Genomic DNA, 25060 nt, shown 5'->3' with positions numbered 1-25060 from the left:
TATTTTTCTTTGGCCAGTGTAAGCCGTAGAAGGAACTAGAAGTGGATACTCTGAGGGGTATATAACTTTAAGAGAAGACTTAAAAAAAATTAACTTTTACAGGAAGATTTTACTCATTCACTAGAGGAGGCTGTGACATTCAAAACACCTTTTTAAAACCAAGTATATCTTTCTTATAAATTCCCATTGTGAGAGGAGGAACTTGGCTTTGAGAGGAAATTTTCACAGCATTTGAGTGGGTAAGTAGAAATGACTTCGCTAAGTGTACATGAACATATTAAGAAACAAAGGGAAAGGGGATGGGATTTCATATACTACCTTTCTGTGGTAACAAATCAAAGCACTTTTGCCTACAAGTACTTATTTTGTACCTGGGGCAATGGAGGGTTAAGTGACTTGCCCAGAATCACAAGGAGCTCCAGTGGGAATCAAACCCAGTTCCCCTGCTTCTCAGGTTACTGTACTAACCACTAGAACTCCTACACCTTTAACCATATTGAAGAAAAATGTTACAGAGGGTGTGTTTTGGACAGGATCAGAAACTAATATGTGTGGTGGTTCCCCCCCCCCCCCCCCCCCCCAGTTTTCACTACTTTTAATGATTGTAATCTTAGATTCTTGTTCTGTTTTGTATGTGTTTTTACTTTTAACACATGAAAAAAATGGAACAATGTCTTTGGATGCATTTCTGTTTGCTATTATGATCTATGAGCTATTAGGCTGTGTGAGGAGAGGGGGGGATATTATAGATTTGCTTGCTGTATCTGAAATGTGAGTTGATCGTTGGAAAAAATTTAATAAAAATAATTTTTTAAAAACACCTCAGAACTGCAAAACTGAGAGTATGAGTATGTTTATTCTAAATTGTGATATACAGTTTTTACAAATAAAAGACTGTACTGTCACTCCTTAACTGTCTCTCTTGTGACTTTGTGACATCCAGTTTTTTAAAATCCACCTCTTATGCGTGTAAGTGGCAGCATATACATGCATAGGTTGCAAACAAGGCTGCTGAGTTGGGGGTGCAGGGGGGGCAAGATTCTCTGGGCCAAGCCTTCAAGCTGGCTCTGGTGAACGAGAGAGACCACTCTGCCGGTCATGGGTCCTTCTTCCTGCCGCATCCTGCCTATGTGGAAACAGGAAGTTACTTCACAGGAGAGGGGACATGGCAGGAAGAAGGACCCATAGTTGGCAGAGCAGTCTCTCTCAATCACTGCTGCGGGGTGGGGGGGGGGGGGGGGGGGTGATGGTAGGGATGGGGCTCTTAAGATTGTTTGCCCTGGGCCTGGCTTTGTCTCTTGGCGGCCCTGGTTGCAAAACTGGCATTTTATATATTCAAAATCTGAGTAATGCCGCAGTTCCCACTGTACGTGCTGCTAATTATATGTGTATTTGCACCAGGGCTGGCCATCCATTAGGCAAGACTAGGCGGTAGCCTAGGGCAGCAAAAGCAGCTGAAATCAAAGCAAAACAATGAATCTGACAGCCACACAAACGGAACGAATCAGCAGTGTGGACTTTTACCTGAGGGGAGGGGGGAGAAGCAGTTTTCAAACAGCCCAATTACCTGGATAACTGACTTTTGAAAACTGTCCTCATTATTTGTGTTTGTGCTATATATTCTACACAGCAAAGTTTAATATTTAAAAGCATGATGTCTTTGGGGGGGCAGATTTAGAGGCCTGAAATTTAATTTAATTCAGGGGGACATAGGCTGAATGTTTGCCTAGGGCATCCAATAATACCAGTCCTTTTCCCCCAAAGCCTTATGGGTATTTTACTAAAAGCTCTGTGTTCAGTAAAATATTCTACACATTTTGAACATCCAGACTTGGACATCTCTTCTCTTAGCAGGACAACCTATGCAAAGTCAACCTTTCAATAGTGTATTTTGAAATGGACATGAAAAGCGGTCTCTTCTGTTTCAGGTGTGAGTATCCAGGCATCAGACGATGGGGAGTAGCTCCAGTGCTCAGTCTAAGATCCCTGCTGGAGAAGGACCTCACACTGTTGGATGCACTGATTTAATGTCAGATCACACCATATATGTATGATACTCGTATATTTCAGTGATAAGTAATGGTTTAATTGTATTTACCATTTTGTAAGACAAAGAAAACATCGCTGAAAATTTTGCAAGAATTTTTTCACCTAAATATTTCCTGCAGGTTACAGAGAAGCCTTTTCGCTGTAAAAGTGTTCAACATCTCATAGTTATTACTGAAAATACCACACCTACCAAAGAGGAACAGAAAGTGTATCTTATGTGTAATAAACATTTATGAATTCATTTTGGAATCTTTCTGTTCCTGCTTGGTTAGTTTTGGTATTCTATGATGAAGACTTTTTAAAAACAATTTGACACATCCTGCTTCATCTCATCTCACACGCCCTACAGCCAAACTACTTTGGACTCTGATCTCAAGAGGTCAGGGAAACTCATCAGGGCCCAGCCCAAGCAGCCCTTACATGGGAGCTGAAATGGTGGCAACAGTCACCAGAGCCTCAGCATGGCTGCAGGGAACACCCTGGCTGCTTGCTGAGTGTACTTTTGAATGAAATATGAAACCCAGGTGCTCTCTTCTTTTTCAGTATTAAAGATCTCATTGCCTATTTCACAAGCAAAGGGATTGTTAATCCAAAATTCCTTCATAGACTTTGCAATACAGTCCACCAGAATTCCCCCTCCCCCCCCCCCCCCAATAAAGATCCAAATTTGGCTTGGAAAGAAAATATAAATTCTGCCCTAATGTGTGTGTGTGTGTGTGTGTGTGTGTGTATATATATATATATATATATATATATATATATATATATACAGAGCTTTGTAAGAAAACATAAACCTTATGAAATAATTATAATCCATGTTTTTCCAGATAATAGGAGACCACACACACATGGTTTCACTCAGAGCATCAATATATCTTAAGATTCTTTGGTATACATGCTTATAATATATACAGCAAATTTGCAGAAGCAAAATTTTAAATTTTTCTGTGTAAGAGAAGCGAGTTTTATAAATGTATGTATCAGGTGACAGGGAACTGTGCTACAAAGAGTTTGCACTGTGGTGAAATGATTTATCCTGCAGTGGAAAAAAATGTCACATGCCATGAGGCAGAACTGTCATGGCATAAAGAGTGCAGCTCAGTTTAAGTGCATAAACTTATAGAGACTTCAGTATGTTAATTTTAAAACTACAGTACATTCACAACAGTTTTACAGAGAAAAAGATAATCGGTGTGTGGGATGAATGCGGTGATCCCGAACCCAGAGAAGTGAAACATTTTTCAGCTGGTATTTGAGGCACTGTGATACTGTGAGTGTCTGGGGAATAAAGAGTAGTCAGTTTCACAGCTCCCAAAGACAACCCCCCCCCCCCCCCCCTTGTTTCAAAGAATGTAGATTTAAATTTACAGCTTACTACCCTGTACTCAGAATCTGTGAGGCCTGTGTAATGACTTACACAGCATTTACTGTATCTGCTAAATATAGAGTTGTGCCTTGACAGGTCTGATTTCAGCAAGATCTACATATCTTGATCATGTTTAGCAAACCCTCCACCACCCCCATGCCTCAATTTTAGGTTCCTACATTCACTAGGGATCTACAAAATGGGCAGGCAGGCAGGTAGATGAGACTGGAGAAAAGTTTAGTCTTCTAGCACAGATGTCTATTTTCTTATATATTTCCACCATTCATGATGTATTGTAAGCCACATTGAGCCTGCAAAGAGGTGGGAAAATGTGGGATACAAATGCAATAAATAAATAATCTGTGCAGCCACAACTAAATGCACCTGACCTAAATCTAGCCACATCCCATGAGCAACAGGACCCAGCAATCTCCTCTCATCTCATGAGAAAAGTAAGAGTCTTCTTCTCCGCTTTATGATTCCCCTCTTGTATAAAAGAGCCCCCCCCCCCCCCCCCCCCCACAGATAGCCCTGGGATCCTCCCTCCCACTTGCCTGAATTCAACAAAGAGCTCCTGCAGCTCTGCAATTCCTGGCCTGCCCTTCCTGATTTTTGTTTTTTTCTAACAGAACATCTCCAACCCTAGGAGCCCTTGCCTGCCTGAGGGGGTCTTTTACTAAAGGTTAGCTCCAGTTATCTGCAGCAGGTCCCATTTTATTCCTATGGGCCCTGCTGCAGATAACTCGAGCTAATCTTTAGTAAAAGACCCCCTGAATGTACAAAATAATAATAATAATTTCCTCCCAACTTCATGATCTTCCTTTTCTCCCTTGAAATTACTCGCACTTTACCTCCTTTCAGCTTGGTGTCCAACTTTGCTGTAGTAATGCCTAGCATCAGTACCACACTAGGCACCAAATTGGAAGGAGATAACCAAATGACTCCTCCGTTCAGTCTGGTTTTATAAACATTTGGTGAGGAGGAGGGGGAGTCTATCTTGAGGCAGGGCCGCCGGGCCTGGGGCCCCACCGCCGCCACCCCCCCCCCAATTGCTACTCAGGCTGCCAGCACCGAAGTCCCCAGTCTCCACCCGCCCACCCCCAGCCCCGTCGACAGCCCCCTCCGTCCGCCACCGGGCCCCCTGCATTCAAATCGATTTGGCAGCGCCTCACCTCCGTGTAAAAGCGCAGCGGCAGATCGCCTCCCTTCGGACCTTCCCTCCCTGTGTCCCTCCCTCGCGGAAACATGAAGTTACATCCAACGAGGGTGTACGTCTAGTAGCGCTTCAGAAATGATAAGTAGTAGTAGTTCTTTGTGGGGGAAAAACCTTAAAAGTCTAGGGCTGTTAAGCTTGGAGAAAAGGTGCCTGAGTGGAGATATGAGGGATACAGAACAAGTTAATAGGGAACATCATTTGTACTCTACCAAGCTCTAGAACCAAGGGGCAGTCGATGAAACTAATAAATTGCAGATTTGTACCCAATTTGGAAAACAGTTATAGAACTATATAGGATCTTGTCAACTTTATTAGCATATTGCTTTTCATTAGAATTTGTATTTAAATTTGGGTAGTAAAAATGGTGTTTCCTCGACTTCCGTATTCCAACAGGGGAGCTTCTTGCGCCTGTATTATCCCTGTCGGGAAGACACCTTTGATGAAGAGCCTGCTTGGATTCCAAGGAGAGAATACTACTGGGGTCTGGCTGATAATTTGAAGATGAACCGGACTTTAGTAGATACAATTTTTGGCTATTATTATGGTGAGGCTTTTCACTTTCTCCTCTTGCATAATATTCTATAATTAGCACATGGTGGTTGGTTGCACGTTTTGTATCGGTGGGCATCTAGAGTGTCGGTATTCATCAGATCACAATGTGGTGTGATGGTATTGGTCAAATCAAGAGGGGTTAAGACACTCCACATAGGCACTGTAAATTTTTAAGCCCTATTCTAATAGGACATCATGGAGATCAGAATTGAGATGTCCAGGTTGGGAAATACTCAATTCCAATGGTATTTTAGAAAAGCATCTGCTGACGTACAGCCTTTTCTAAAACACCTGCAGGAGTGCACGTGTCAGTGGGAGCAGCCATTTTACACTGGAAAAATGAACAGCACGGATCTGGCAGCTTCCACTTGGAGTTGCCCCATTTTACAATCCTACTGTGCATGTACAGGTTCCACCAGCTTAGGGGCCCTTTTACTAAATGGTTGGTGTGTGGCAATGGGTTTGCTGCAGGCCAAACGTGGGCACCGATGGTAGTTCCGCCCCCAGCACACACCATTTCCGGCGCTACAGAAAATCAGTGCCGCGTAGCATGGCAGCTCTTACTGCCACCTCAGTGTGTGGTGGTAAGTGCTCCCCCCCCGAAATGGCTATGCAGCCATTTCTTTTTTTTTTTGGCCTTTTTACCCACTGTGGTAAAAAAGGGCCTCGGCGCATGGCAAAAATGGCCGCTGCTGCTAGCGCAGGGCCCCTTTTAACACAGCTTGGTAAAAGGGCTCCTTAGTGAACAATACACATTCAAATAAGCTCAAAAGATAATCAGATAGTAGGAGTAGAGCATATAGTATCATCCAATACACAAAACTCTATTATAGTTATAGTAAACACCTTAGAGACCAGTTTCAAGAACCTCAGCTGTACCACTTCAGTAGCTCATAAAGTCATTGTTACCTAAGCTTTATATACCAAATCCTCATTGGTTCTATATTCTGAAAAATGTTTTACTGTACTATACTACCAATCAGTGTACTTCAGGGTTCTGTTCTCGGTCCTCTCCTGTTCTCCATCTACACTTCTTCCCTTGGCTGTCTGATATCATCCCATGGCTTTCAATACCATCTTTACGCTGACGACTCCCAGCTCTACCTCTCTACCCCCGAAATCTCAACCAGCATCCAGGCAGCCTGCCTATCTGATATCGCTGCCTGGATGCCTCAACGTCATCTGAAACTTAACATGGCCTAAACCGAGCTTCTCATCTTTCCCCCTAAACCCACCTCTCCTCTCCCCCCTTTCTCTATTTCTGTGGATGGCACTCTCATTCTCCCTGTCTCATCAGCTCGTAACCTTGGGGTCATCTTCGACTCCTCTCTCTCCTTCTCTGCTCACATTCAGCAGATTGCCAAAACCTGTCGTTTCTTTCTCTATAACATCAGCAAAATCCGTCCCTTCTTGTCTGAGCACTCTACCAGAACCCTTATCCACACTCTTATCACCTCTCGCCTAGATTATTGCAACCTGCTTCTCACCGGCCTCTCACTTAGCCTTCTCTCTCCTCTTCAATCAGTCCAAAACTCTGCTGCGTGACTCATTTTCCGCCACAGTCGCTATGCTCACATTAGCCCTCTCCTCAAGTCACTTCACTGGCTCCCTATCCGTTTCCGCATTCAATTCAAACTTCTCTTACTGACCTATAAGTGCATTCACTCTACCGCTCCCCAGTACCTCTCCACTCTTGTCTCTCCCTACGCCCCCCCTCGGGTACTCCGTTCTGTGGATACATCTCTCTTGTCTGTCCCCTTCTCCTCTACTGCTAATTCCAGACTCCGTTCCTTTTATCTCACTGCACCTCACGCCTGGAATAGACTTCCCGAGCCTGTATGTCTATCCCCGTCTTTGGCCGTTTTGAAATCCAGGCTAAAAGCCCACCTCTTTAACGCTGCTTTTGACTCCTAACCACTACTCACTTGCCCTGTACCCTTTTATCCCCACCTCTTTAATTCCCTTACCTGTTCTGTCTGTTTGCCTGTCCTATTTAGATTGTGAGCTCTTTGAGCAGGAAATGTCTTTTCATGTATGGTGTACAGCGCTGCGTATGCCTTGTAGTGCTATAGAAGTGATAAGTAGTAGTAGTAGGTATTTATAGCCTGCTTATATTGGCTTTGGAATGAGTGCGGGTTACATAGGGCCCCTTTTATCAAGCTGTGGTAAAAGGGGGCCTATGGTGGTATTGTCACATGGATTTGCCAAGGGCCCTGTTTTACCGCAGCGGGTAAAAGGTATTTTTTTGAACAAAGAAAAGAGAAATGGCCATGCGGTGACACACTTGCCACGCGGCCAATTCCGGGGAGAGTCCTTTCCTCCATCTATTTAGGTGACGGTAAGGACCCCTGCGTTAACCCGGTGGTAACCGGGCAGATACAAATCATTTTGAAGCACTAGCAACAGCACGCAGTGAGGAACGGCACTACCGTTGGGTTCCTGTGGTAGCCCGGCAGTAGTGCAGGCTTGCTTGCCACACCTTTGTAAAAGGGCCCCATAATGACTAATTAACATCTGACATTAATGTTCAGGGGTGGGGTGATCACTGAGGGACTCACCCCACAATAGCCAGGCCCCCTGCAACCAGTCACAGAATCTATGACAAGGCAGAATTGATGTGTAGAGCCTGAGTTCTTTCATTAAAACTTGGGGACCATGGGTCAATTTTAGCAGACAATGGAAAAGGTGCCGGTACTCAGTACCCCCAAGTACCCCCTCAAAAAAAAGCCCTGTATGTAGCTAGCAAAATCACATCTTATACATGTCTACAAAACACAAACAGATCCCCTAGTGATAGTTCTCTCTTTTTTTTTTAAATTTGTTTTTTATAACATGGCTTCCCCTGTCCTACATGGAACCAAATATACATGCTTCTTTGACTACACTGTACATGGTTTGAAAAAGGCTCCACATTTGCTAAACCTGTTATAAAATGCTAGTGTTTGTGAATGCCCAGGCCTCAACTTCCATTTTCTGACTTAGACAATCTATACAAGTTATCCTTTACATTTGTTTTGGTTTTTGTTATATGGGGCAAAATTGGAGAGTTGGGGGTGAGGCTACATGATTGTGGTTATGTGCTTTGATTTTTATTGTACAGTGCTTCAATGTGTGAATTGTGAGATGATTTATTGATTTTTAAAAACAGAGATAAATATTTTGTAACAGTTTGAAATTCCTAGTTTTAGGAAGCAGGAATACATATAAATGGTGGTATTCTAGTCATTTACATTATGGCTGCATTTCGATAAATTTTTTTTTCCTTTTTTTATTTTATTTTATTTATAACAACTTAATTTTACAAGCACTAAAATAACTTGCCAGAAATACAGAGAAAATAACACACAAGAATTATTTCAATCAGGTAATTCTATACTCTTCCTTAGACCACAAAATAGGGAGAGTGAAACAAGACAAGGAGATCAATTAAACAACAGTAAACAAAGAAAACGTGGTATTAACCTGATTATCCCCAGTTATTATTTATCTGAATCATTATTCCACATTGATCGTCTGGTTGGCTTCTTCAAACCCAAAACGGTGTATAGTCAATTTATTTAATTGGAAACATATTTATTGTCCAGTGTTAGTGGAAATAATACACCTGATTTCATTTTTTCTCTTTTAAAACCAGAAATTATTTAACAATACAAACACTTGAATCTCTAATCCAATTCCCACTGATTAAGGTAATCCCAGTTTCAAAGGCTTCACTCCTTTTGAATTAATATACTAAGAGGAATCATTTCAGAGGAAAAAACTTTAGGAGTCATAACCGGAACTCTGGGAAAACAACAATTTCGATATTAATCATCTGTAATAATATTCATTTTGTTCAAATTTTTCTGGTCTATTATCATTTTCAAAATCTTAACTGTTTCCTACTCCTGTAGAACTTCATTTGCTTTATCAATTTTTCATTCTCAAAGGATTTGATTACATTATCCATGTGGCTCACTAATAAGATTATATCTGAAGCAAAATTATTTACTACCACCGTTAGGTCCTGGAGTGCCTTCCAGATGATATTCAATGTAACCTCCATGGGAGCCCAAAACTCCAAGCTGATAACTCTTACGGGTTTAGGAGTGGCACCGCCGACACGGGTTCAGCTGTATACGACTTCCGTTTCAGCATACACTCCTAACTCACTCCTCCTGTCCTTTGGACATGGTGGTTAAATGATTCGGGAGCGATGAAGTTGTTTCCAGGTCGAAGAGCATCAACGCTCCTTCGCCAGCACTAATCAAAGGACTCACCAACCCAGTCATCTGTGGGCAGCTTGTCGCGCAGCGGTCCCATACTTGCTGCACAGGGGACAAAACTCTGGCCATCGGCGGCTGACCCCCCATTGTCCCCTTCCTCTCAGATAAGGTAACTGCAAATGCAGAGAGGAAATTTCAAGTAAACAAAGACAGAACTTCAGAGGACAGCTGAGCCGTTGAGTGTACAAGCTTCAGGTCGCCATCTTTCCACTCTCCCTAGTTTGGGACACTCTTTGTCTGGTTTCTCCTCAGAGGCCTGTCTGATATGGGTAACCCTTCAGCATAGCCCTCTGAGTCATTGAAACACAGAAGCCCCTCCACCGCTACAAGGTGGTGTCCCTTTGGAGAGGTAGATAAAAATTTTAATTGTGATTAATCGTGCAGTTAAAGGTATGGCTTCCCCCCCCCCCCCCCCCCCCCCCCCCCCCCACCCCCTCACCCATGCAGTTACTTGTGACTCTGGGCAAGTCAGTTAACCTCCATTGCCCAGAATCACAAGGAGCTGCAGTGGGAAAGTAAATAAATAACATACTTTTAATCATGCAATTTTGAATTTTACTCAAAATGTAGCCCTAAAAAAATTAAAGAATAAAGTAGTAGTAGTAGTAGTAGTAATGAAAAGTTAACAAATATAGAATCCAAATTACAAATTAAAGGCGCACTAAAAATGGCTTGCGGTAGTGTAGGCGCGGGTTTTGGGTGCACGCTGATCCATTTTTTTAGCGCACCTGTAAAAAAGGCCCTTTTAACATTTTTGTCAAAAATGGATGTGCGGCAAAATGAAAATTGCCATGTGTCCATTTTGAGTGTGAGACCTTACTGCCACTATTGACTTAGCGGTAAAGACTCACTCGGTAACCGGGCAGTAATGACCTAAGCACCCCAAATGCCTCATGGCGCATGTCCATTACGCACACCCGAAAATAAAAAATATTTTTCAGACACGCGTATCGGACACATGCCAAAAATAAAATTACTGCAAGAGCCATGTGGTAGTCGGGCAGTAACCCCATTTTGGCAAGCGTTGGGCGTTCGTAAATGCTTACGCGGCTTAGTAAAAGGACCCCCCAAGAATCTAAAACAGAATGCAGAATATCTATAAACAGCCTTACAGCTTTCACAGTTCACTTCAGAAAAGCAAGCCTAATTTACAAAGATAAGTTATAGAATGCTGACTAGTCACTAGTGGAATAGTACACATCAGGTTTTGATGTCATGCGCATGAGCAGATTACTGTACTTCACGTGTGTATTTGCAATATATAATTTATATGCATTCTGGCTCGTAAAAAAATATGCCATGTACTCAATTCACTTCAGGGACTTGTATAATATATAATCTCTCTATATAAAACGCACCTCCAACGTTCTAATGAAGCCTCACTCTCCCAGCGTTCTAAAAGTGAAGTGGCTAAGATCGATTTTGCGCAATGAGAGGTGAAGTGACTAAGATCGATTTTGCTACATGAGTGTGTGCCCCGCCCACGCGTCACAACGTGATGACGTCGAGGGCGGAGCAATGACACCCAATCGCATCGCTCACCCTATTTGACACGTTGGAGGTGCCTTTTCTACAGAGAGATGACGTCCCATTGGAAGGTAGGAGGCGTAGTATCCCCCTTCGCAATGCCCCCCCCCAAAGTCGCCACAACTCACCCCTACACCCACCCCAGGTAGCCACCACTACCACCCTGCAGCACCCCAAGCACACAGCGACACAGGCAGGAGGAGGAGTACACACGTCACTCCCTTCCTCAATCCCTCCCACTTCAAGGCCCCTCACGCCCCTCCCACAGAGTTCCACACTCCCCCCTCCCTCCGATTGGAACACCCCCCCTCCGCGTTACTGCCCCCTGGACCCCCCCGCCATGACCCTAGGGACACCACCCTTTTCTCCGGAAAAACTCCCCCGAAGCCTCTGCGTACCTCTGCTGACGGAGCCGAACTTCTCTTCTCGCCTGCGGGGCATGGCTTGATGAAGGAATATCTGTCCAACTCTCTGTGCGTGCGTCTGACATCAGACACACGCACAGAAACTTCAACAGATGCTCATTCAACAAGGAACGCTCCGCAGCCGAGAACAGAAGTTCGGCTCCGTCAGCAGAGGTACGCAGAGGCTTCAGGGGAGGTTTTCCAGAGAAAAGGGTGGTGTCCACAGGGTCGCGCCACGGGGGGGCCAGGGGGCAGTAACACGAAGGGGGGGGGTGATGTTTAAATCGGAGGGAGGGGGGAGTACGCCACTCGATGGGAGGGGCGTGAAGGGGGCCTTGAACTGGGAGGGAGGGGGGTCTGCTTCTCGGGAGGGGGCTCTGGAACTCTCAAGGGAGGAAGAGAGGGAAGGACGGATGGGGGTCTGCAGGGAGGGAGGGAGGAGGGTCTGGAACTTGGGATGGAGGGAGGGAAGGGGGTCTGCAACTCAGAAACAAGGAAGGGAGGGAGGGAGGGAGGGAGGGAGCATGGGTGGGAATTTACCTTGTTAGCGCCCGTTTCATTGCGTTTCGAAATGGACCTTTTTTACTAGTATTAAATAATTGGTACCTCAAAGCTCCCAATAGGGGACTATAGATAACCTATAAAGAGCCCTCTATCATATGAGGAGTCCCGTTACTATCACAGGTGTCAGAAACAAGGAAAAAAAGAATCGGTATTAAAAACTCCTAATAGGAGAAAAACAACTGATTAAAAAAAAAAATCTGTAGTCTCCCAACAAAATCGGGAAACACCCAAAGTGAATGTGCAAAAGCATAAAAAAATGAAAGGGTTCTACAAATGGCATTACAAAATGTCCAAAAAAGCAAGCTTACCAGCAAAGACAACTCAAATGCGTGATCCTCATACAGTGCTACCTAGAAATGTCGTTCCTCTTCCAGCTTTATTCCCCTGCTACCAGCACTGAGGAAACTCTATGATGACTCCGTGGTGACTGAGCACTTCTCTTCAAACTTATACAGCATAATCAGCAAAGTACACTGTCCCAAACCCTCAACAAGGGCTCCTTGTTTCGCATTTTGTTACGTCATTTGCAGGACCCTTTCATTTTTTATGCTTTTGCTCATTTGCTTTGGGTGTTTCCTGATTTTGTTGGGAGACTATGGATTTTTTTGAATCGGTTATTTTTCTTCTGTTAGGAGTTTTTTTTACACTAATTCTTTTTTTCCTTGTTTCTGACACCAGTGATAGTAACGGGACTCCTTATAGGATAGAAGGTTCTTTATGCATTATCTATAGTCCCCTATCGAGAGCTTTGAGGTGTCAGTTATATAATATTATATATTATAAAGGTCCCTGAAGTGAATTGAGTATATGGCATATTTTTTTTACAAACCTGATTGTTTTGATTATTAGATTTGTTTATTGGGTTGTTTCTCCTGATTTTTGATTGGTTATGCATTCTGGCTGACTTCTTTCTAGGTGCAAGCATTTATGTCAGCCATAGGGCTGGTGCAAGTGATTTGCCATTAAATATGAGCATGTTTTCTGCCACTTGCACTGATATTCTATAAACGAAAGGTAGGCATCTACTTTTCTTTATAGAATAGACTTTAAATAGGCACTTGCTTACCCTCTTTTCCAAAGCGTCCTGTTCTAGTTCTACCTTCATAAAGGCATGGACCATTTTTGTCATTAGGTTAAATAAATCATCCCCAGTATCAAACTGTAGTACTTAAATTGTCCCAAGAGTCATTAGGATTCCCTTTCTACTCGCTCTTGCATGCAATGGATTCATTAGAATCACCTTAACTATGCCATCTAAACTTCAGACAACTGGGATAACAAGGTTTTGGCTTTGCAAATGGGATGTACATCCCATTGCAATAATCATTAAGCTGAATTCTACTTATTACACATATTTTGTCTCCTAGGATCTGTGAAGTGTCCTGCAAAGTGGAATGCACCCTTCAAATCAGGAGAAACATATCCCTTGATTATTTTTTCCCATGGACTTGGCGCATTTAGGTATAGTGGCTTCTCAACAAATGTTTTATATCACTTGGAAAGAGGGCTGAAACTAAACAGAATTAATTCATATTAACGAGTACGCCTTACATGTCTCCAGGGTTTGAGTAGAGTCTCAGTATTGTCAGTATCTGTGGCACCAGTATATCTAGAGAAGGCTTGAGAGTTTCACTCATTTAAGTGATGCCTATGAAAATTCCTAGACATCTCCAGCTTAGCTTTGATGACACCTGATGGATATACTGCTATATGAGAGATTATACCAGTTTTTCTTAAATATTTCTTTTCTTTACAACACTGTTCTTTCTTTTATTTAGCATCTGTGATACTAAGAATGGTGCTAATAGTTAGGATAGATGTATACAATCCTTTCTATTCAGATAGGAAAATGGAAATCCATCATATATTACAATGTAATAAATATTTCTGCCAAGTTTAGATTTAAAAATATAGCTGTGTATATATTCTGTTAAAATGTAGTGCTGGGGTACGTTCAGAAGAAATTTATATACAAATTGTTTTAGTTTTAGGAATTTCTTTCTGGCTTTGAGCACAGGGCTGTTTGGCAACTTGCCTGCCTGGTGTGAAGGTGGCAGACCTCACAGGTCACCTAGATAAGATTGTAGTCAGTGCTGGGGAGAAGCCAGTTTTCTTGGTACATCTTGGTGCCAAATACTTAAGGTGCAGGAGAGAAGTGCTGGAAGGTAAATTCAGGTTGAAATCTAGAACTTCCAGGATAGTATTCTCAGAAGTGTCCCCCGTTCCACAAGCTATTCCTCTGATGAACCATCCTCTTCTGAGACATAGAAGCTTGCTCAGATTTCAGTTGAATGACTGAAGATTTTAATTTCTCAATTTGGGCTGCCTGATTTATTGCTTCTACCTCCAAGCTTTGAATCTTAGCAAAATTTACAACAGAAGAGCTAATGAATCAAACAAAAAACCTTGTGGAGAGGATCTAACATAGTCCATATTGTCTCCAAGGCAATGCAAGACCGCAGGCTCATTGGACTAACTAGGAGGGACTCCAGATGGCCAAGGTTCCACCTGCCATACCCGGCCCGTACTCTCTACCCACATGGGCTGAGGCTATCTTATGTCGTGGTAAAGAGCTTATTTCCGGGTATGGCATGATTCTCACCATAGCTTGACTCAGTGCAGGAAGCAAATCAATTGTTTACTCTCTTTATAACATAACATAAGAATAGCCATACTGGGTCAGACCATTGGGCCATGTAGCCCAGTATCCTGCTTCCAACAGTGGCCAATCCAGGTCACAAGTACCTGGCAGAATCCCAATTAGTAGCAACATTTCATGCTACCAATCCCGGGGCAAGCAGTGGCTTCCTCCATGTCCTTCTCAATAACAGACTATGAACTTTTCCTCCAGGAACTTGTCCAAATCTTTTTTTTAACCCCAGATACGCTAACCAGTTACCACACCCTCCATCAGCGAGTTCTAGAGCGCAACTATTCTTTGAGTGAAAAAATATTTCCTCCTATTTGTTTTAAAAGTATTTCCATGTAATTTCATTGAGTCTCCCCTGGTCTTTGTACTTTTTGAAAGAGTGAAAAATCGATTCACTTCTACTCATTCTACACCACTCAGGATTTTATATACCTCAATCAAACGCCCCCCTCAGCTGTCTCTTTTCCAAGCTGAAGAGCCCTAACCTCTTTAGCCTTTCCTCATACGGGAGGAATTCCATCCCCTTTATCATTTTGGTCACTGTTAGCATGGAGGAGTCTCGTTCATTATCGGAATTAACCAGACAAATTGTTCTACCAACTAAGAACAGCCATTTTATATTCATTGAAAATTTAAAGAATATAACATAAGTATCTACTTGCACAAAAAGCATAATCCAAGATGGAAACCAAAAGATGCACAGAGGAAAAAAAATAAGGAATAATTCCAAAAATCCCACCCAGGATTCATCAGATTACAATAAAATGCAGGAGGGAGAGGAAGGAAATAGTGGAAAAAGCTAAAACATATATACCCCCACACACATACAGGAAAACAAAGGCACCAGCATGGTATCATCCTGGATATTAAAAAATTATAAACTTTAGCATCAATACTAGTGACCTGGGGGAAGGGATTAATTAACTCTGGGGCCCTTTTACTAAGACGCATAGAGGGGCATAATTGAATGAAAACGTCTATCTCCATGGGCGTTTATCTCCGAGAACGGGTCCGTGAAGGGGCGGACCGAACCGTATTTTCGTAAAAAATAGACGTCCATGTTTTATTCGACAATTTGTGAGCTGGGCGTTTTTGTTTTTCAGTGATAATGGAAAATGAAAGCGCCCAGCTCAAAAACGAATAAATCCAAGGCATTTGTTCGTGGGAGGGGCCAGGATTCGTAGTGCACTGGTCCCACTCACATGCCAGGACACCAACCGGGCACCCTAGGGGGCACTTTTACAAAAACAAAAAAAAAGGTGAAAGAGCTCCCAGGTGCATAGCACCCTTCCCTTGTGTGTTGAGCCCCCCAAATCCCCCTCAAAACCCACTGCCCACAAGTCTACACCATTACTATAGCCCTAAGGGGTGAAGGGGGGCACCTACATGTGGGTACAGTGGGTTTGGGGGGGGTTGGACAACTAAGCATTAAGCAGCACAATTGTAACAGGTAGGGGGGGGGGATGGGCCTGGGTCCACCTGCCTGAAGTCCACTGCACCTCCTAACAACTGCTCCATGGGACCTTCAATACTGCTGCCAGGGAGGTGGGTATGACATTTGAGGGTGAAAATAAAAAGTTGTGAAACATCATTTTTTGTGGTGGGAGGGTGGTTAGTGACCACTGGGAGAGTCCAGGGGAGGTCATCCCCGATTCCCCTCTGGTGGTTAATCTGGTCATTTAGGGCACTTTTGGGGCCTTATTCGTGAAAAACAGGGTCCAGGAAAAGTGCCCTAAATTCTAGCTACAAACGCATACTTTTTTTCCATTATCGGCGAAAGGCGCCCATCTCTCCTCGGCCGATAACCACGCCCCAGTTCCACCTTCGCCACGCCTCTGCCATGCCCCCGTCAACTTTGTACGCTTCCGCAATGGAGTGCAGTTGAAAACGTCCAAAATCGGCTTTCCATTATACTGATTTATTCGTTTTTGTGAGATAAACGTCTATCTCCCGATTTGGGTCAAAATCTAGGCGTTTTTCTCTTTCAATTATAAGGTGGATAGGCACCTACGTGGATAAAATTGGAACTACCTCCCGGCTACCCTGTGCCCCAGGCGGTAATTCCATTTTTGATGTGTGTCCAAAACACGTAGTAGAAATTTTCTACCAAATGGCACTTACCCAGTGGTAATCGGCAGTGTATGCGCACTGATAATTACCACCCAGTTAATGTGTGAGACCTTACCGCTAAGTCAGTGGGTGGTGGTAAGGTCTCATGCTGAAAATGGACACACACTGGTTTTAATTTTGCTGCATATCCATTTTCGACCACAAAAACAAGGCCTTTTTTGCAGGTGCGCTGAAAAATGGACCTGCACACATCCAAAACACGTGCCTACCCAGCACAGGCCATTTTTCAGTTCACCTTAGTAAAAGGAGTGGAGTGGAGGAGTGGCCTAGTGGTTAGGGTGGTGGACTTTGGTCCTGGGGAACTGAGGAACTGAGTTCAATTCCCACTTCAGTCACAGGCAGCTCCTTGTGACTCTGGGCAAGTCACTTAACCCTCCATTGCCCCATGTAAGCCGCATTGAGCCTGCCATGAGTGGGAAAGCGTGGGGTACAAATGTAACAAAAAATAAAAGGGACCCTCTGTTTCTTAACATCCAAGAAGGAACAAAGTTGTTCTGGGACAAAAGAACATATCTATAGAGACCTCTAAGATTGTGATCTATGTGAATAGCAGAGACCTCTCATGGCTGTGCTAAAATACTGGACTTTTATTGAAAGGAAACTGTAATTGGTATAAAACCTCAGCCTCATGAGTTCTTTAGCTGCTGATTCCTGGGCATCATAATGCAAAGTGAAGGGAAGATTCCAAGATACACATATGTTCATGTTACCAGTCAAATTCTCTCCTCTCATATAAAAAATCAACTTTTATTAATTGGAGGCAATGAATGTGATGAAATATGAAGCTCCTGTACTAGATATTTCTTAAACATCTCCAACAGCTTCTTACAGAACTTTAGGAAACTAAACAGATGGAGGTTCAAGTTCCTGGCCTGATTTTTCCATTTGTTTCATTTACAATGGATAAAATCATATCTTTAACCAACTATTCACCATCTGTGTTGTGTCTTAAGCCTTTTTTCAACTGCTTCCAAGCTCCTACGATAATCAAAATTCAGAATGTCATGTTTCTGGGCTCCTTGCACTAAACGAGAATTATCTGAAAAACACTTTGAAATTTCAGCTTTCAATTTCACCAACAAACCTCGGTTTGAAACTAAAGTTATCTGAGCAGCCATAGATGGTCCACTTACAAGTGCAGGCTCTCCTCCAGAAACAGTTGCTTATGGTTCCAAAGCCGTTCCTGGCAAACTGGGGGACTCAGATATATTCACTTCTAATGCCAATGGCTGGGCACTACCTTCTGATGAAAATGGTGGGATTTCGGTGAGAAGAGGTCATTCTCCTGCCCATGAGGTTTCACTTCTTGCCTTCCAGGCGGTGCTGAAAAGCCCTCTAACACGGTTCCACACTGTTCTGGCTGTGAAGTTGAATGTTCATTGGCACTGAGAGAAATTTCTTCCCCAAGTAGCTCTGAATCTCCGCTCTTAGGAGCTGCAATGGGGGAAATATCACCACACAAAGATAGCTCAGGTTGTTGTGCAAGAAAGCCTTCACTGCATTGTTGCGCCAGAATAGAAGCAGGGATAACAGGTGAGTGAGTCCATGATCTACCCTTACATCTAGGAGCCATTTGTCCTGCTCTAGTCTACCATTGGACCATCCTCACCCTAACTGCAGAGTATCATTTTTATTTTTATTTCATTTTATTTATTTATTTATTATTTTTGTTACATTTGTACCCCGCGCTTTCCCACTCATGGCAGGCTCAATGCAGCAGGCAATGGAGGGTTAAGTGACTTGCCCAGAGTCACAAGGAGCTGCCTGTGCCGGGAATCGAACTCAGTTCCTCAGTTCCCCAGGACCAAAGTCCACCACTCTAACCACTAGGCCACTCCTCCACATTTTTGTACCCCGCGCTTTCCCACTCACGGCAGGCTCTATGCGGCGGGCAATGGAGGGTTAAGTGACATGGCAGTCCAAGCTGACATTCAGTGGCCTTATCTGGTTAAGAGCCACTGAATATCTTCCCCTGGGTCGGTCTTTGCAATTTAAACAAGCAGGAGCCTCTCGTAATTAAATTGCTTTGAATATTGGTCCCTTTTTTCTTTATTTTGGACAGCACAGGAGGCAATGCATTTCTGTTTCTATTTCTCCAGTATTGTAATGTAAGCAGAGTCCAGCTTCTTTCAGGGTTTCCAGTTCAGCTTTTTTTCACACATTTATGTTTCTAATATGTGGTCATTTATTCTGTATTTATTAAGGTTGTATCTGTATTTTGTATATATGGCCAGGGGAAGGTATTTTGTGAGTGTGTAACTCTCTAAAAGGATTTGCAAACATAAGCAATAGACAATTTCAACAGTAAAAATATTCAGATAACAGTACAAAGTATGGCATAATATACTACTTACATCAACACATTACATAATAAAACATTTTAATGGACAGCGTAGGGTATAAGAGAAGATGGAACATATAGATAGATAAGAGGAGTTAGAAAATAAGGAGACTAATTTAAAGAAAGATTTACATGAGGTCAGAGAGGTGATTAAATATTATCTCAGCTAGAGTAGGAGTGGATAAGCATGTCCTGCTGCAGTATATTTAATTTTTTCCCAGTAAGACGTGTTTTCTAAGGACTGGCACAATATCTGTAATGTTGCCTTTTCATAGGCTCTGTGGCCAGTTGCAGACACATAGCTATTGTGGAGGCAGTTCCTTCTGTGATCACCCCAGCTTTCATGTGAACAGCAGGTGCTGTCTTATGTTTAAAACAGGAGTGGGCAACCTTTATACACAGAGGGCCACATGAATATCAGTACTATCCCTCGTGGTCTGCAACATTATGTAATATCAGAACTGGAAATGCACAGAGCTCCACAGACCTCTTGTGATAAATAATTAAGTAAAAATGAACTAAAAACCATGGAAATAAACTGCTAGAGTGACTATTCTGAAAATATTTGCAAAATACAATATTTAAAATTGCCAAAATTCTGGGTAATGACATTTTCTGGTCCCAGGGGCCGCGTGAAATTCAATTGCGGGCCGCAGATTGCCCACCCCCAATTTAATAAAATGATAGAGGTGCTTAGTGATAGCGTACTAGGCAGCCACAGTACCTAGAAATCACCTTTGAAATTCCATGAATGCTTCTTGCCTGCATTTTGGAAGACAGAGGATGCTCTATTAGGCCACACCGAGTCCAAAGTAGGATTAAGGCATGAGTAAACTAGGCACACGCCTGTGGCCAGGGCCGGTCTTAGCAATTGCGGGGCCCTGTGCAGACCAGTTCATTGTGGCCCGCTCCTGCCCCCGCCTGCACCCCCCTCCCACGCCTGCCACCATAAGCCATCATTTATCAGAGTTTAAAAGCAGGTTTGGAGCTCTCAGAACCCCGCCTCACCCCGTACCTTGACGTGCATTCATCATGTTTTAGTAGAGATGAGCAGACAGCAACAGCAATTTTCATATCCCATCAGCTGCCGAGCCCAGAGCCTCCTCGCTGTTGCATCCCGCCCTTGCGGAAGCAGGAAATGACATCAAAAGGGGGCAGGACACAGCAGCGAGGAGGCTCTGGGCTCGGCAGTTGACGGGATATGAAAATCGCTGCCGCTGCCTGATTCTCTCTACTGAAATGTGGATGCACATTAAAGTACGGAGCAGGGAGGTGTTCCGAGACAGGAGGACAGATGTGTCAGAAATCAAGGGCCCTGTGCGACTGCCCCTGTCGCCCATGTCAAAGAAAGACTGGCCCTGCCTATGGCACAAATATTTAGGAAGGGCCCTCTCAGATGTATAATTCAGTGGCTCATCAATCACAATAAAGAGAGTGATTGGGGATGTTGACAAAAACCACTGCTGCTCTTAGAGGTGTATATTTTCTCCACTCTCTGTGCACTGTCCTCCAATGTTCTTACCTGCTGCTTCTGCTGACTTTCCTGTGCAGTCAGAACTATACAGGATCTCATTTGTAGGTGTATTTCAATGTATTTATATTACAATGGAAATATTGTTAGAAGTCTCCCTCTCTCTCTTTTTCTGTATAGGACCCTGTATTCTGCTATTTGCACTGAGCTGGCATCTCAAGGATTTGTAGTTGCTTCTGTTGAGCACAGGTAAGTGCTCTGTATCCAGTGGTGTGCTGGTAAATGTTTAACCAGAGGCTCTCTACCCCGTCCACCTCTGCGCCCCCCCCCCCCCCAAATTGCAGAGCTGGCTATAGCCGGGGAGAGAGCCTGGGGGGGGAGGGCAATGCATTACTCCAGGAAAAAAAATTAAATGATCCCAGGTTCCAATCGAATTCATGTTTAATGTGGGATAAAATGCCATAAATAAGTACATAAATATAAACTTTTAATGTTGAGCACCTGATTCTCAAAGTGGACATATTCCAAACACTATAATGAAAAAATAAAATGATTTTTTTCTACCTTTGTTGTCTGGTGACTTTGTTTTTCTGATCATGCTGGCCCAGTATCCGATTCTGCTGCTATCTGTCCTCTTAACTCCGTTTCCAGGGCTTCCTTTCCATTTATTTCTTTACTTTCCGCCTTTCTTCTTCATTTCTTGCCCTACATCCGTAAGTAAAAGCTGGGTCCTCCGCAGACTTGACTGTCTGGTGGATCCAGCTTCTGCCTATTTTCTTCATCCCTGTGCAGTTTTTTTCCTCTCTTCCTTTTCCCTCATCTCATCTCCTTCCTCACTCTTCCCTCTCCTCCATCCATGTCCAGCAACCCTCCTCTCCCCTGCCCTCCCCTCCATCCACCCATGTCCAGCAACCCTCCTCTCCCCTGCCCTCCCCTCCATCCACCCATGTCCAGCAACTCTCCTCTCCCCTGCCCTCCCTCCATCTATATCCAGCAACTCTCTTCTCCCCTGCCGCCCTCCATCCATCCATACCCAGCGATTCTCTTCTCTCCCCTGCCATCTCTATCCATCCATACCCAGCGATTCTCTTCTCTCCCCTTCCCCCCCTCTATCCATCCATACCCAGCGATTCTCTTCTCTCCCCTGCCCCCCTCTATCCATCCATACTCAGCGATTCTCCTCTCTCCCCTGCCCCCCCTCTATCCATCCATACCCAGCGATTCTCTTCTCTCCCCTGCCCCCCCCCTCCAGCCACCCATACCCAGCGATTCTCCTCTCTCCCTTGATTACCTCCGTCGAAGCAGCCGCGTTATTGAAAGACCTGCCCATATCTAGCCTTCCCTTCGAGTTCGTACCCTCAGAGTCCCGCCCTCTCGGAAAGAGGAAATGATGTCAGAAGGCGGGACTCTGAGGGAACGAACTCACGAAGGGAAGGCTAGAGACGGTCAGGGCTTTCACTGACGTGGCTGCTTCAACGGAGGTAATCAGGGGAGGAGAATCACTGGGTAGTGCAGGCAAACGAGGGCAGGCAAATGAAGGCGGCGCAGACAAACGAGGGCAATGGTGGGGAGGTGAGGTAAATAGGGTAAGCATGGCTTGTGTTGCCCTCCTGCCATGCTTACCTCGTTTACCAGAGCCGACTCGCCGTGCTGAACAACCGGCTCACAAGATCTTTTAAAAATTAACAACCGGCCCTTGCGAGCCGGTGCAAGCCAGCTCCAGCACACCACTGTCTATATCTGAAAAGTATGATGGAGCTGTTTACTGAAAAAGATAAATTATTGTATGTTAAAGTAGCAGATAAAGACTTTGAAAAATACAACTGCACTTGAAAAGATTCACAGTTAAAAAATATCACCTGTCATTTTTTTGCTGCTCATTATCAGGCTTTCCAGCTCCAATGGCCCTTGTAGCAGGGGCATAGCTACCATTGAGCAAACCCAGCAAAAAGCCCAAGGCTGCCCAATGGTAGGGGCCACTTGCTCGAAGTGCCGCCCTCGTAATGTATTAGTTCCCTGCAAGTCCAGCATCATTTCATTCCCACTCCCTCTCATGGTTTCATCATCTCTATTTCTATCCCAGCCACCCCTTCCATGGTCCTCCACATTTTCAGTGAGTCACTGGCAGCAGCACCAGTAAAAATAAGCTGTTTCAGGCCACTCCTGACAGGACCTTCCCTCTTTCCTCCTTGGCCCGCCCTCGTCTGATGGTGGGGAAGCTGTCATTTCAAGAGAGGGGGGAGCGGTGGCGGTGGCCTTGGGGGGGGCGGGGCTGTGGAAAGCTCTTTCAATGCAGGGGGGAGGGGGAGCAGTGGCGGCGATCTCGGGCAGGGGGCGTCGGAAGGTAAAAAAGAAAGCAGTGCTCATCAGGGATGTCCTTGAAGGACGTCAATGTTAGACACAGCTTGTTTTTTTTTTTTCCTTTCCCACAGCAGCCCCTGCCTAACGAGAGGTGCAGACCTCACGTTAGGGTTTCCACTGTAAGGGGAATCGGTAAACGTTAGTGCATATCATTATAATAGCCTTGCAGTGGTACTGCAGCTCATATTAATGATTTGCATTCCGTTTTCCTTAGCTGCTACTGTGATCAGGAAATGGCGTTTGGTGCATGCTAGGGTTTACTACTTGCCCGTTAATGGCTCGTTATTGTCTCGTTAAAGGCTCATTAAGTTTAGTGCATCTGGATGTCTATTAGAGAGAAAAAAAAACATTGGATATCCTCTATCAGTCTCTGTGCAAATAACCACTCACTGTGAGAACAAAACACGTTAATGATTATGAACTCTTATCTTAAACTATTCTTCAAATACACTAACAGTGAAAACTTTCCTGAGGATCCCAGCTCTTCAACTGCCCACCGTCTCACAGTGAGTGGTTATTTGCAAAGAGACTGATAGAAGATATCCAATGGTTTTTCTCTCTAATAAGAGTTTTTTTGCATGGGCATTTTATCTATCAGTCTAGATAAAGAAAAAAGAAAAAAAAAAAGGACCAGTGATAGGATTAGCTCCATTGACATATATCCACATATATCCAGAATTGTCTTATAAAATTTGCTTGCTATACTACTATCATGCTTTATCATTGTCATGTTACCCAGAATACTTCTGTAATACTAATTGTCTATTCTCTTATATATTTTCACTATCCATGATGTATTGTAAGCCACATTGAGCCTGCAAAAAGGTGGGAAGATGTGGGATACAAAAGCAATAAATAAATAAATAAATAATAAAAGGGCTCATTCACCTGAAGGTGAAATGCCAAGGGTGGATGCATTGAGGTCCAGTTAATTGAAGTTTAAATATTAAGGCAACCACACGCTGTGAGAACAACATTTGAGTTGCTCTTGGTATAACGTTATAGAGATAAATTTGGAACCAAGGGACCCCATAAACAAAATAGAACCTTATAGACTAACCAATTTCCTGAGGTGTGAGCTTTCGAGGACCAGAGTCCACTTCATCAGATAGTAAATTATTTTGAATCTAGGAAATTTTCAGTTGAGCAGGCTCAAAGACAACGCACTTCAAACTTTGGGATTCTTTTACAAAGCTGTGGTAGAAAGTGGACTTAGGACACCCTTGTGTGGCCTTTTCTCACAGGCTAAGATGGCTAATGTCACCATTAGAGTATAGCTATTAAAAACAAATTACCTACTGCAAGGTGTTATTAACCCCTGAAAGAGAAAGGAGGGGTGGGAGGAATAGGGGTAGAATTGTGGTAGGGAAGAATTTATACGTAATCTGTCATCGCATTGATCACTCATTTTTTCTTTCATGATGTAGGTGGATTGATCTCTTTCATGTTTGTTGGCGATGGCAATAAAGATATTTCACCACAAAAACAAATGACCACGTGAGCACTTACCGTCACACATTTTGTAGGCGGTAAGGGCTTAAGTAGTAATCCTACGCTAATCAGCGCACGATAATGTAGATGCAGTGACTAGCACAGACACACCCACTCTCCACCCCCCAGACACACCCCCTCACAGAAAAATTACAAAATATTAGTGCACGCAGATCCCAAACTTACCACAGGACACCTGAGCACGTCCCATGGTAGTTCATTTTAAGGTGCAGTAAGTGTACACTAGAGCTTACTGCAGCTTAGTAAAAAGACCCTTTTGTGATTTAATAATACAGAAATACTATAGAAGATGTGCCAAAGGTCCTAGACTCCTGGTCCATTCCCAGAAACAATTTGTTCTTCCCTGAATAGACCTACTGACATCTGAATTAGTGGAAGACTAACTTGATTTCTTCTTTCCCTTCCCTATTATTTGACCCTGCCACACATGTTATGGCTGCTTTTTGTGGTCACTAGTTCTGTCCGATTCAACCAAAGAATTTTCGATTTGATTTACTCATATGAATCAATTTTTCAATTCAGTTCAGTTCAATTAAGGCTACTATCAATAAATAGAAAATAAAATTTATTTTTCTACCTTTGTTGTCTGGTCTTTTAATTTTTTTAATAGTGTTGGTTCCATTCTCTGGTTTCCACTTTTTTCTGACTTCTC

At 43.6% G+C, this 25060-nt stretch overlaps 1 protein-coding gene across 3 annotated transcripts in view; it reads left to right on the top strand.

The window, feature by feature from the left end:
• Nucleotides 1–25060, top strand: part of PLA2G7 (phospholipase A2 group VII) — a 121699-nt gene that overhangs the window by 40753 nt on the left and 55886 nt on the right. For 2 of the 3 annotated variants that reach the window (XM_030198782.1, XM_030198784.1), the window contains exons 2-5: nt 1929–2048; nt 5025–5175; nt 13311–13404; nt 20716–20784. In XM_030198782.1, coding sequence (XP_030054642.1) covers nt 1953–2048; nt 5025–5175; nt 13311–13404; nt 20716–20784 — 410 coding nt within the window. In that variant the 5' untranslated portion in view covers nt 1929–1952. Of the gene's footprint in view, nt 1–156; nt 240–1928; nt 2049–5024; nt 5176–13310; nt 13405–20715; nt 20785–25060 lie in introns of those variants that run through there. The other variant, XM_030198783.1, reaches the window with a different exon arrangement.

The sequence above is a fragment of the Microcaecilia unicolor genome, chromosome 3 (assembly GCF_901765095.1).
Source record: "Microcaecilia unicolor chromosome 3, aMicUni1.1, whole genome shotgun sequence".
NCBI classification, from domain to species: Eukaryota; Metazoa; Chordata; class Amphibia; order Gymnophiona; family Siphonopidae; genus Microcaecilia; species Microcaecilia unicolor.
The sequence above is the reverse complement of the archived record's forward strand: the minus strand, read 5'-3'. Positions and strand labels throughout refer to the sequence as shown.